The sequence below is a fragment of the Rhipicephalus microplus genome, chromosome X (assembly GCF_043290135.1).
Source record: "Rhipicephalus microplus isolate Deutch F79 chromosome X, USDA_Rmic, whole genome shotgun sequence".
NCBI classification, from domain to species: Eukaryota; Metazoa; Arthropoda; class Arachnida; order Ixodida; family Ixodidae; genus Rhipicephalus; species Rhipicephalus microplus.
Genome location: NC_134710.1, coordinates 358317169 through 358331322, shown reverse-complemented (window position 1 = coordinate 358331322; position 14154 = coordinate 358317169). Strand labels below are relative to the sequence as shown.

General features: G+C 44.1%; 1 protein-coding gene and 1 non-coding gene across 3 annotated transcripts in view; both read left to right on the top strand.

The window, feature by feature from the left end:
• The window catches only part of Cad99C (cadherin 99C), a 227029-nt gene that overhangs the window by 163779 nt on the left and 49096 nt on the right, over positions 1–14154 (top strand). For both annotated transcript variants that reach the window (XM_075879866.1, XM_037413475.2), the window contains one exon: positions 12749–12811. In XM_075879866.1, the coding sequence (XP_075735981.1) occupies positions 12749–12811 (63 nt within the window). The remainder of the gene's footprint in view (positions 1–12748; positions 12812–14154) is intronic.
• Positions 3193–3265, top strand: TRNAR-UCG (transfer RNA arginine (anticodon UCG)). The gene has a single exon. It is a non-coding gene; the product is annotated as a tRNA-Arg (tRNA).

Below are 14154 nucleotides of genomic sequence, written 5' to 3'. Positions count from 1 at the left end.
CGCGTAGAAGTCGTCCCGTTCAAGGTTATCGTAGCTTCGTCGTTCGTCTTGCTGACCGCGTCGGCAAAACCTTGAAATATGACCACGGATGCCGCAATAAAAGCAAGTCGGTCGCGAACTGCGCCAGGCGTTGTAAGGCTGGGAAGATGGTCGCGGTGCGAGTGAGTTGAGCGAACCATGCACTTTGGGCGCTGGTAGCTGCATTGGGCTTTGCTGGGGTGCAGGTGTCCTAGCAGCAACCTGAGCATACGTTGGCATGGCCACAGGATATGAGCTCGGGACAGGTGTGACAGTCATCGAGGCCAGGCTCTGGTGGGGCGCAGGCGTCGTTGCAGCAACGTGAGCATAACTGGGCATGGGATGTGAACTCGGAGCTGGTGTACTAGTCATCAAGGCCAGTTCCTCCCTCACGACGTCCCGTAAACTAGTAGCAGGTGGCGTCGTTCGAATGTCAAGGTGGCGAGGTGAAGCCTTTGCATAAAGTTCCTCGCGGATGATACAGCGGATCAGTGCACGCAGCTCTGTTGTATCATGACTTGAGCTCAGATCAGACATATCAGGTTGTACCCGAGTGGTCTGAAGCTCCTCAAGGCGCTGACAGGTAGCGACAACATCGGCTACGGTTTGGGGATTTTGCACCACAAGCGTGTTAAAAGCGACAGTCGTAATTCCTTTTAGCAGGTGGCGCACACGGTCGTTTTCCGCCATATCGTTGTCGATGCGGCGGCAAAGGGCTAGAACATCTTCGATGTAAGAAGTGTAAGACTCGCCAGGGCGTTGAACACGTGCAACAAGCCTCTTTTTGGCGATATCCGAGCGCACTGACGGGTTGGCAAAAATTTGGCGGAGCTGACGTGTAAAGGCGGGCCATGTCGGAAAATCTGTGGCGTGGTTGAAAAACCACGTTTTTGCGACGCCGCTCAAGTAGAATGCCACGTGGGTGAGTTTTGCAGGCTCAACCCAGTTGTTGATAACACTCACGCGGTCATACTCCTCGAGCCAGTCTTCAACGTCTTCACCCGGAAGTCCTGCGAACAGCGGAGGATCCTTTTGAGGGCTGGTGACCAGGTGAGAAGGGTTTCTTGGCGGTGGGAGCGGTGGCGAAGCTGGCACGCTGGACTGGGCGGCTTGCGACATTACCGGACCCAGGTCGTTTAAGCGGCGGCCTGAACGGAGCTCCAGGGATGTATTCTAGAAGACGCTGGGGTGTCCGAGAACGCGAGAGGACGCAGGAACCGGGCAGCACTCTCCACCACTTGTAAGATGGCGTCGAGTACACTCAAGACTCTCCTTTATTGACCCGAGTATGAGCCCCACAACCTAAACTTGACTGGTGATGATGAGTATGTACAGATGAAAAGATGGGACGCATAAATAATGCTCACAATATATATATATATATATATATATATATATATATATATATATATATATATATATATATATATATATATATATATATATATATATATATATATATATATATATATATATATTCCTTGTTTTGAGACAATATTGCTGAAATCTAACAGACAATAATGCCAAGGAAAGTATAGGGCAGGTTATTAGACCAAATTGTAAGGTAAGTGTAAAGAAAGAAAAGTGGGTGAAAAGATAACTTGCCGTGGGCAGGAACCGAAGCTGCGACCTTCGAATAACGCTTTCGATGCTCTACCACTGGAATACCATGGCGGCTATCCTCCCAGCCACTTTTTTGGGTATATATGTGAACTTAAACGTGGGAGTGTCAGTCAGCGCCATCTGTAGCCATGGCGGCTAGTGTGGCACACTCTTTCATGAGCCTGTACGGCGTCACGTAGCATGTGAACTTATTATGAGCTGGCAGCTGACCAATAGTCGCTCGTATACAACCAAAGGCACCAAGTCTGCCTTTACGAGATCCTCGGTAATGAATAAGGAAAAAAAGTGGATACTTAAGGGCTAGTTTTTCCGTGTTTTGAGACAATATTAATGAAATATAACAAAAATAATGCCACAGAAAGTATAGGGGAGGTTATTAGGTAAATGTGAAGAAAGAAAAGTGGGTGAAAAGATAAATTGCCGTGGGCAGGAACCGAACCTGCGATCTTCGAATAACGTGCACGTTATTCAAAGCATTTTTCCTACACGCGAAGCGTGTAGGAAAAAGTATTTCAGCTACACCGAAGAAAAACCTGGTATATACGCAGGGTTCTTCTACTACTTCTTCTTTTCTTGTTCTGTACATACCCGGTTTCAGTTCCCTATGCCATGTAGGGAACAGTGTTTCAGCTCCGATAACGATATCGGGTATTCCTTGGGCTAAGCGTTGTCTCCTTCATTTTTGGTGCACCAATGAGCAGTAGTGGGATCTGCCCGATTTTCGTGGTACATACCAGTTTTTAGAATGGACCGTCACTACACGATACACTGGGACGACAGAAGATGTTGACACGCCGAAACCCTAAGCTGTTTCGGCACGTCATGGACAAATCATGATTGCGTCATACATTTCGTAGACCTTGTGTCGTCATGGTGCCGCGATAGGATGACACCGTCACATGAAATTAACTTCATGTTGGACCGTTACTATATGACGCACTGATATGACAGAAGATAACGACAAGCCAAGACCCGAAGGTGCTTATCACCTAAAACATTGTGCCACTAATCGAGTAAAATCGGCCTTTTTTTTGTGCCAAGACATTCATCGTTATCTATCTTGCGTTTCTTTCCTTGCGTTATAGCCGCGCGCGTGGTACTTTCAGGTCACGAACGACATGCGCGTTATCAGCCTGACATAGCATTTTTGATAAGAAAGTGGCTAGCGCCGAGTTTTCAAAAAAAAAAAAAGCGCAGGCAAGCCGGATGACAATTATTCTAGTGGGAGAAAAAGACACCCACTTTACTCGACCATTTTTAGAGTGTAAAGTTAGATACAACTTAAAGAAGGCCGCGGCATTTCCTCCTCAAAGGCGCACGCACAGGCCTGCACCAATGGGCGCGTACTCTTGAATGACGTCCCGAGCAAGACTTCCGGTGGTCTCGCCTTTGCTGAACATTGGCGAGTGTGTGAGAGAAATTATTTTTAGTCGCACAGGCGATCGGCTGCCGCACTACGGTCTTATTGGCAGAGGCTCTCCAAACCTAATGTCAGTTTGACTATACATACGAAACATATTATGTATTAGATAGCGCAGTCCAACCGCGGGCGTCCGCGTGGCCTAATGGATAAGGCGTCTGACTTCGGATCAGAAGATTGCAGGTTCGAGTCCTGTCGCGGACGACGTTTTTTTTTTTTCAATTTGAATGACCCAGCAGTACCATGTCTGTGGATATATATTGCTGCGAGAGTGTGCCATTGTTTTGGTTTACAGGTCTAACATGAGTTTGGAAGCTTTCTTTGCACCAGATGGCTTGGTAAACTTCGCCTTCTTTTCAATCGGTACGCAGACTAACACAAACTCATTGAATTCGTCTGAGTTCTCTTGTACAACAGATTTAATTCATTCAAGTCCAGTTTACTCGAATTGCCTAATACTTCTGTATTATATTTTGTTTGCGTTGTAATTGAGGAGAAGCAATTCGTAAATTTCGAAGACGACGACGCGAAGTTTGACCGCGACAGAGCTCGTGCTGTTCGCTGACGCCATTCTCAGTGCTCTCCTGCAGTTATGCTCAATAACTAAGCCATATTACAATGAATTTTTCATCGGTGTTATAATCTAGCTGGTATTTTGGAATTTTGAACGTGACACCTTTATAATAAAACAGTCCCGTGGTTTTGTTTGCTCCTACCCTACTTCTAACGCGAAAAATGACACCTTAAAGAGGCTCTTAAACACTTTTTTGAGCATGGACAGAAAACGCTGTCGATCGGTAGTAGGGGGTCGCGAAAACACGCGAGCCAAATAATATAGCGCAGCACGCGGCCTAGAATTTACAATACATTTCCGATGGAGGCGGAAATGTTGTGGGCCCGTGTACTCAGATTTCGGTGCACGTTAAAGAACCCCAGGTGGTCGAAATTTCCGGAGCCCTCCACTACGGCGTCTCTCATAATCATATGGTGGTTTTGGGACGTTAAACCCCACATATCAATCAATTAGAATTTACAACAAATTTTTAGTCAAACTTTCTCTTCTCTCGACAAATGACGGTAGACGCTCAAAAATCACTCGTAGAAGGCCATCTATGAGCCATTAGCTGATTTGAACATAGCACGCTCAGTCATTGCAGGAATCGCTGCGAAAGGCTGCGACTTGTCCATGCGTGTGCGTGCGATCACACTGGAAAAGCTACGTATTCAAAGGAAAAAAAAAAAAACAGTGCTCAAGGTCCAGAGGTACGCGTGACGTTTTTTTTTGCGCGTGCCATTTCTTTTTGTTTAGTTTCTAGCGCTTTCATCGAAACGAGAAAATAGAGAAGGTGTTTGCAGCCTGCGACAAATCTTTGTAACTCCGCTCCTACTGGACGAATTCTTAAAATTTTGCAGCGTTGAATTCGTAAGGCGACAAATTATTCTAGTGAATTCATCCCATGGTTACTTGAAAAAGTGTTTAAGCAGCATCTCGGGTAGGGCAAGTTGGCGGGTGTTCATCGTAGAATATTTGACAGCGCAACGGGTTAGATACGAAGATTGATTGATACGTGGGGTTTAACGTCCCGAAACCACTATATGATTATGAGAGACGCCGTAGTGGAGGGCTCCGGAAATTTCGACCACCTGGGGTTCTTTAACGTGCACCCAAATCTGAGTACATGGGCCTACAACATTTCCGCCTCCATCGGAAATGCAGCCACCGCGGCCGGGATTTGAACCCGCGACCTGCGGGTCAGCAGCCGAGTACCTTAGCCACTAGAGTTAGATACGAACAGAAGTGACGACATGAGACGTAAAGTTGACCAAATCTTTACTATCGTGCACCATCGGCAGTTTTCCTATGTATATCTTTTCTATATGACTGAATCAAGTTCGAAAAACGATATGGACATGTTCATACTCACAAGGCACATGTGCTCACAACAATGTTTTTGAAACTTCGCTCTAATATATGACGCTGACATACAAAAAAAAAAAACTGGCTGATGTGCTCGATAAATAAAAGTTTGGCCGGCTGTACGTCAGAACAGTACGTGACGACATAAGACGCTGACAAGCCGAGACCCTATAAAAACTGCTTCACCACGTCATCAACACGTCATAATTGCGTCGCTGATTTCGTCCACCTTGTGTCGTGATGGTGCCATGATAGGATTACGTCATCACATGAAGTTAACTTTATGTTGTACCGTTACTACATGACACGCCGGTACGACTGAAGATGCCGACAAGACTAGCCCCGAAGGTGCTTCGCACATAAAACATTGTAACTTATAGTCATATACAACTTTAGAAGTCCGCGGCATTCATTTCCTCCTCAAAGGCGGGTGCACACAAGACTGTACTAATGGTCGCGCACTCCAGACTCACGTCATGAGCCGGACTGTCGTTGGCCTCGTCTTCGTGGTACATTGCGAGTGTATGAGAGAAACAATTTTTTCGGTCGCAGAGGCGAGCGGCTGCTGCGCTGTGGTCGTTTGGGCGGAGGGCTTGCGGACTTAGTATGTGACTATACGTATGAAACATGTATCGGTTCTGGATAGCACTACCTCTTCGCAAGCGTCCGCGAGGCGTAATAGATAAGGCTTCTGACTTCGGATCAGAAGATCGCAGGTTGGAATTCTGTCGCGGTCAACTCTTCTTTTTTTTTTTAAATTTATATGACCCTAACAGTACAATCCATGTCTGTAGACATATATTTCTGCAAGAGTGCAGAGACTTTTCGTATTACACGGTTGTAGCATAGATGCTTGGAGGCGTCCTTTGAATCAGATGGCCCTGCAAGCTTCACCTCCAGCGCTGTGTTCTTTTCTTCTGTTTGTTTGTGACCCGTTGCGATGTCTATTATTCTGTGATGGTAGCTTAAGATGCAAAGTGTTGTGCCGCTAAGCTGGAGGGCCTGGCTTGAATTCCTGGTGGCCACAGCGTTCTCATTTCGATAGGACCAAATGAACACTCGTGTGCTCAGACTTACTTGAGAAAAATTACATTTAGTATTATGTGCGCGTTAAGGAACCAAACGTCGCCAAAATTACTGGAGCCCTCCTGTTTTATTAAACATAATATCTAGAGACTTGGAACCCCAACAGATTTTATTATAAGAATATTTCAACGAGCTCTCCGTGGCGACTGCTAACGTCGCCACGGCGACGTTATGCCCGTGATGAGCTGGCTGATTCACGCGCTCGACGTAAGATTTGGGACATATTTACAATGACAGACCATAATAGACCAGTAATGCTGGTACAAAAATGAAAATTTTTAGTGTATTACGCTCCCATTACTTCTCCTTCTTCTTTTTTCTTTAGTCAGAAAGAAAGTAGGCGTTTGACATTTGTTTCTAAATCGGAAGCCAAAGTTTCTCTTTAAGATTATGATTGAACTTACTTATCAGGTTTCGCTTTTCTTATTGACTACCTGAAAGAGAAATGACTATCACCGAATGTCGAGCGTCCACTGGCCGGATTACCGAGCGAGTAGTACATTGAGAAATAATATGCGTGGGACAACTTTACTGCATGAGCCTCCGATTTGGAATTGCGTCAGCTCAATCTCGTTTCCCGTTTTCAATACAGTTCAATAGGTTTAATACGCTACGTGCTCACATCCGCCTCAAGCCAATATGTCGTTATTCTTGCGTGATATGCCCGAACCACTGCTGCCCAAGGCTACAATAAGTGGGTGAGCGGGGTAGGAGGAGGGCGGAATTCCGGTAGCTGAAAGTTACTAAAGATGAGGACAACCCCGCAAAAGAACTTACTCATTGAGACTTCATTCTTTTCGGTTCTTTGTCTAATAATGCCCTCAAGGACATATAATACGGGCAGCGCGGCTATGTGAATCAGAATTTCGGGTAATGGTGGAGAGTCATCCTTTTATACGCAAAAGTCCTCATCAAAGGTCCTTTCCGGATGGACACTCACGGAAGGAGCTCTAGCCGGAGGGGCGTACGTGAGTCTTCGCCGGGCGTTCCTTCACAGATGGCTGACCTCAACAAGCGCCTCGCGAAGACAACGTTCTCGGCCGATTGACTTCTCGCGTCGACACAAAAGTCGGCAGAGGAAGCACCGCGTAGTTCCCGCTTTCGCAACGGCACCGCGGTGACGGCGACCCTTTCAGACCTTTCAGTCAACGCCGGCCGTGGCTTTCTGGGAAGCCTTTCTCCGAGCGGCTTCCTGTCCTTTGAGGCGTGCTTATTTTTTCGAACGGAAGCTCCTGCTGTAGCGCGCGTCTCGAAGAAGGTAGCCCCGTGGCGCGTGGATGCTATGATGGTGCGTCCGGCTCTGTCGAAGCGTCGCTAATGTAGTTGTGAGCCAGTCGAGCGAAAGACGCGGAGCGAAGTTGCGGGACCCTTCCCAAAGCAGCACGCGAGAAAATCATGACACAGAAGGCAACGCAAAGACGAAAAAAGAAAAAGAAAGGAGGCAGCACAAAACACATGTTCTGCATGGAAACGTACGCTACCTTGTGAGGAGTCATTGCGGACGATAATAAAAATAAAAATAAAGCCCGTTGAAGACGTTTAGCGACAATGGCTTTTCTTCTTTTGCTTCGGCAGGCCGTTAACGTTCGCTTGAGTAGACGTGTGACCAACACTCATCTGCTTTTCTCTCAATGCCAATGAACGGCCTCTCGTTAAGGAAAAAAAATACAGTATGAAGGACTGATACGTGGCCTCGCAAGGAGATGGCTATTGGGTGACTATGGTCAGCCTAGGACAACTGGACCATTATTTTCTGTCTGCGAGGTGACGTGGACGAGCAGCTTCACAGACGGCTGACTCCGAGATCCAAACAAATAAAGAGAACAGGACAAATATAACGAAGAAGAATGACAGTGACACTTTACACGTGTGCGTAATGCCACTGATACGGCCTATATCCCCCCCCCCCCACTACTTTTTTTGTGGTATAAACGTGAAATTGTTTTGTTTGTATATGTAAAGAATATTAGAGAACGAGTGAGTTGATATGTCTAAGCTCAGCAGAAGCATCATCATACTGAACCCCACTCATAGTAACCCGATGCTTATGAAATGCGGAGCATTTCTTAGCGAACTTCGGCGACTTAGATCGTATCTATCTATCTATCTATGCTTATAAAATGCGGAGCATTTCTTAGCGAACTTCGGCGACTTAGATCGTATCTATCTATCTATCTATCTATCTATCTATCTATCTATCTATCTATCTATCTATCTATCTATCTATCTATCTATCTATCTATCTATCTATCTATCTATCTATCTATCTATCTATCTATCTATCTATCTATCTACCTATCTATCTATCTATCTATCTATCTATCTATCTATCTATCTATCTATCTATCTATCTATCTATCTATCTATCTATCTATCTATCTATCTATCTATCTATCTATCTATCTATCTATCTATCTATTTGTCTATCTGTCTGTCTGTCTGTATGTCTATCTATCTATCTATCTATCTATCTATCTATCTATCTATCTATCTATCTATCTATCTATCTATCTATCTATCTATCTATCTATCTATCTATCTATCTATCTGTCTGTCTGTCTATCTATCTATCTATCTATCTATCTATCTATCTATCTATCTATCTATCTATCTATCTATCTATCTATCTATCTATCTATCTATCTGTCTGTCTGTCTGTCTGTCTGTCTGTCTGTCTGTCTGTCTGTCTGTCTGTCTGTCTGTCCGTCCGTCTGTCCGTCTGTCTATCTATCTGTCTGTCTGTCTGTCTGTCTTTCTGTCTGTCTATCTATCTATCTATCTATCTATCTATCTATCTATCTATCTATCTATCTATCTATCTATCTATCTATCTATCTATCTATCTATCTATCTATCTATCTATCTATCTATCTATCTATCTATCTATCTATCTATCTATCGAGCGACCTACGGCATTTGGCTCTCCTGGTCGTTTCGATTATGGGATCTATACCAAAATTTGTATGGCATAATATCACTGTATGATAAACATAAGTGAATAGTCATAACATAAAAATCATCACATGTATGTAATTAATGTCATGATTTACATGTCATGGTCTTGCTGCTCTTGCGGTTGTTTCGTTCACTTGACTTATTGCAAAGCTGGTATGGTATGACATGACTGCATGGCGAACATAAGTGACAGGCCGTAACGTGGAAATCATGGCATACATTTCACTACACGCGGTCGTTTCGCTGGCGTCACATATACCAAATTTGCTACTACGTGACGCAAATGGATGACGAATGTATATGAGTAGTGCAATCCTGACAATCATAAAATGCGTGTCACGTAAGAACATGACTACATGCCATGCTCATGATTCATTCGGGGCAGTTTCGCTAGCTTCCCATATAACAAATTCGGTATTACGTGACGCGAATAGATGACGAAGACAAATGATACGTCCAAGCATGATAATCATGACATTCGTGTCATGTAAAACATAGCTACATGGTATGCTCTTGGTGCGCCCACGGCCGTTTCACTATCTTCACATATGCCAAATTTGGTGTTACGGGACGTGAATGGACTACAGAGGTGAATGACACGTCCAGACGTAATAATCATGACATGCGTGTCATGTAAAATCAACGCTTCTTCTAGAAGATGCCTGCTCCATGAGAAGAAAAACAGCTGCCACACCCTTTTTCTTCTTCATTTTGGAAATGTTCTCGGTCGCTAGCGTCACCTGTGGCGGACGGTGCAACAACGCAACACTTTGCATAGCCTCCGAAACATGGTGCACAGTTGCAGATCTCGAACAACTCTCGACTGACGCGCTTCTATGGGCCGCAGATGAAGAACGCTTAACTGGTGCCGCCCGCTGCCGTGATAATAGTCTCGGTCGCGAGCGCCACCGCACGGCACTTGCTCAAAACTGAAGGAGGCCAACTCCGCTGGGAGCGCGAGCCATTCCCCAGGCATTGTTTAGATGAGGCGTTGGTAAAACATGACTACATGCTATGCTGAGAGCGCACTCGCGGCTGTTTCGCTAGCTTCACGTATACCAAATTTGGTATTACGTGACGTGAATGGACGATGAACACAAATTCCAGGTGCAAACATGATAATTATGGCATGCATGTCATGTACGACATGATTTACATGTCACGCTCATGGTGCGCTTGCAGCCGATTCTCTAGCTTGATATACACCTTAGTCGGCATCGAGCGTCGTGAGCGTATGAGGGACACGAATTACAGGTCCCGATATGCGAATCATTTCATGCGTGTCATGTATGGCCTGTTTAGTCGTAACGTTGTGCTGATTTTGAAGTGACATATCAACTTTCCTCATTAGTGCTTCACATATCATCGATTCCCACTACGTGGGATCCGCCAATTTTCATCAGACGAGTATGCCATGCTGAACCGCGTTGATCAAAATCCTTCAACTTCACTAAAATAAAGCTAAATACAAGCTAATACCTGATTGATAAAATAATCATTATTTGTTTGTCGTGCAGAAGTATTTACGTGAAGGCCATAAGGAGTGAAGCAGCTGTTGACATACTGCATAATTGAACAGCCAGGAATACGGCCTCGACAAACTGTTTAACTGAGCTGTCACTCGCGGGTTCACAGAAAACTATGGAGACACTTTTGGTCAGATTTACTGTGTTTGTCTTATGCGTGATTCATCAGATCTACACCATAGTGTCGAAGGTTAGTTTTGGTAGTATCCTGGACTCGTAAGATCTTTCGCACATATCGTGTCTTGGAACTGCCAATATAAGGTACCTTATAGAAGGTACCATATACAAGGTACTCTATTCAGTGAAATCTGCTGGATGCCGGCTCGGAAGACCTTCAATTGAACAGTCGAAGTACTGTCATCGCAAAAGGAATAACTATTCGAGGTGCACATATAGATTTTTTCGTGTCATATAGACTTTATAAATGCAGTCCTCAGGCAGAAAAAGCGTTGCACAAATTCCTTTTTTCATTCTTCTTTTTTTTTTACTATATCTTGCGGGATAGACCGTTTCGCGTCCAGCATAAATTCAGGTGCATTAATGTAAGTTTTAGATGTTTCACTACCCAATGAAACCATCGCGCGATGACTGAGCCTTTAAATTCTGCGCCATGTGGTCACATTATCAGGTAAATTTACGAAAGAATTGATGCTGTATTGGAAAGGAGTTGATGCTATGAACTATTACGTCCCGTCACTTGCAACTTGGCAAGACTGTGCAACCTGACATCGGGAGATCGGTGAATTGTGTTCTAGGGGAAATAAATAAATAAATAGGAAAATAAATAAATAAATGAATAAATAAATATTGTTATTCGTGTACGTCAAACACCGTTGCTTTGTATTTGAAAGAAGCGAGAGCTCCTGCAGATCTCGTATGGTATGAGCATATCTAAGAGACATCGCAATATTATTAATTATTTATCTATGTTTTGCTGTGCACTTGCTATAGGCTATGTTGCTCTTCTTCTTTCAGGATCTCTAATATGCATGTATAATTTCAAGTGGCTAAAAAATGCTGAGATCACTGTATTGCTGTATCGTGTGCATTAAATAACAAGTGGGCGAAAACCTGCTCTGCTAATAATTTGTAATCATTTCATACCGAGACTCTCAACTCTACGCTTTTCTTATAAACTTATTTCATGAGCGCACATGCATGCCCGAAATGACTCAGCGGTGCGTTTCCTGCGGAGTGCCACTGATGTGGTCCGAACGCCGCTGCGATCGTAAGGTTGTTACGCTGCACAGCTGCTCACATGTAAGAGTGTTCCCTTCCGGCAGCTGCAGCTGCGTTTCTGTCAAGGTAAAATGGTACAGAGGCCCGCATATTGTGCGACGTTAGTGCACGTTAAGTGACAGATGGCAGATCATCCCCAGTTCTCCGGTACGATGTGTGCCCCGCCGCGGTGGCCTAGTGGCTGAGGTGCTCGGCTACTGACCCGCAGGTCGCGGGATGAAATCCCGGCTGTGGCGGCTGCATTTTCAATGGAGGCGAAAATCTGTGGGCCAGTGTGCTCAGATTTGAGTGCACGTTAAAAAAAACCCAGGTGGTCGGAATTTCCAGAGCCCTCTACAACGGCATCTCTCATAATCGTATGGTGTTCTGGGGACGTTAAACCCCCCATATTATATCATCAACCAGTACGGCGTGCCTCATACTAATACCGCGGTTTTAGCACGTAAAACCAAAGAAATGTTTCTAATGAGGTCCCCATTTTTGTATTGGTTTCGAATAGTTCAGAAACGCTTGCTACGCTGACGAAGCAGCGGGACTTGAAGTTCGCAGATGTTTGTGCGAGAGATATAAGGTGAATTGTTATAGGTGTCCCAGTATCATGTTGAAGAACTGTTCAGTGTCTACTGGATGAGCATATTCTTGGGGCGAAATCAACCGACAGATGCCTGTAAATTTCGTACTAACAGGCTTCGGATGAAGCTAAGGAATAAATTTTAACATTACTGAAAACATTTTAATATTTTCCAGGTGGTCTGTTTGCGATAATGAACAAGAACACTTGATGCGACTTTGAGATATGACCACCATCACCGCCATCACCAGCAACAGCACCACCACCACCACGACAACAACAACTATTGTCCATACAATGCTCATTTGATATTTTCTCCATTTCCTTGCTTTGCGATGGTGAATAAGTACCTGAACAATAATTTGTTTTCTTTTACTTTATTTTTCTTGCAGTATGCGAAGTGGAAGGCGGCGGAACAGTGGTCATAATGGATATTCAAGAGAGCCGAGGAAATCGTAAGTGCGCCATGCCCGAATACTCCATGTAGACAAGTCGCATCTTATATTGAGCTATAATGACCTCTTTCTACGCAATCATTCACTCGGGTTCTCGTCGTTTCCTTATAAACAGTCGTTTGTTTCTTTTTTTTTGGTTGCACCAGAAAGTTAACGTAAAACACACGATTATGTAAAAATTTTGCTTAATGTCTGCAAACTGCGTCAAATATATAGTATACTTCAAGCTGTTTGCGAGAGAGAAAAATGTAAAATACTTCGAGAACGTAGTGAAATATTGCCAAAAATACCAAACAAAATGCCTATAGACATTGCAAGAAGCTTCGAATAAGTTTTTTATCAGTACGTTGGTATGGTTCGACCACGACCTGATGGGCTAACATGGGCCCTTCTTGCTTGTTCGCTGTAACACAGCATTGAAGGAGCTGTTCACGGTGGCAAGCTGACATTCTATGTACGTTTATAACACCTAAAACATCCTCTAGAGACGGTCATTGTTGTAGAAGGCTTCCTTATGTTACAGTGTCTCCACAATATGTAACCACAACAGTGTTAGTTGAAACATTTCGCGCTGAAGGACAGAAGAATGTCGGCGTATTCAAGATAAGGCTAGTCCTATGTCACATCGGTGTTCATTTTGCGAGCTTTTGTCGCCGAAATGGTGACGAAGCTTTGTCGTCAGTGGTCGTGCGTCATGGTGCATTCCTTGGGTTAACGTTTTGTTTTGTCGCGATGCCTAAGCCGGCCTCGGAAGCACGTAATTGAGACGTGCTCCGCTAGGAGCCGCAACGATCATACCAGTTGACAAGAAAACCGTCTGTCCTTTCAGTACACTTTAAAACTTATTTTTATATAATTTTATGAGTTGATTGGCCAATATTTTCAGTATAATTATGCTTCTTATATCTTATGTATATCCAATATAACTTTAGCCTGAATCGGAACCATCGACTTCGTACCAGTTTCACTTTTGTTAGAGGGCCTGTTCTGAATATTCGTAACAGTGGAAGTAAGTGCGTGATCGGACGTGCTTGGAAGAAAAGGAAGTGAGCCTCTCGGATTATTTCCGTTCTTAATTTGTTTATTATTTTTTGTTCTTTATTTGTGTATTGATTTCTTTTTTTGCATAATTTTTTTGTAATATGCTGGTATGCAATAGTGCAGTTATCATCCATAGGCTACTATACGTTTTTTGGCTGATCCCCCAGAGTGGGGGGTATGTGCCACCGTTTCCAGGTTACAAAGAAACAAACAGACAAACAAACATACAGAAAGGTTCTCTCAGAAGGAAGGAAGGAAGGAAAAAAGAAGGAAGGAAGATAGAAAAAAAATTGTAAACACGG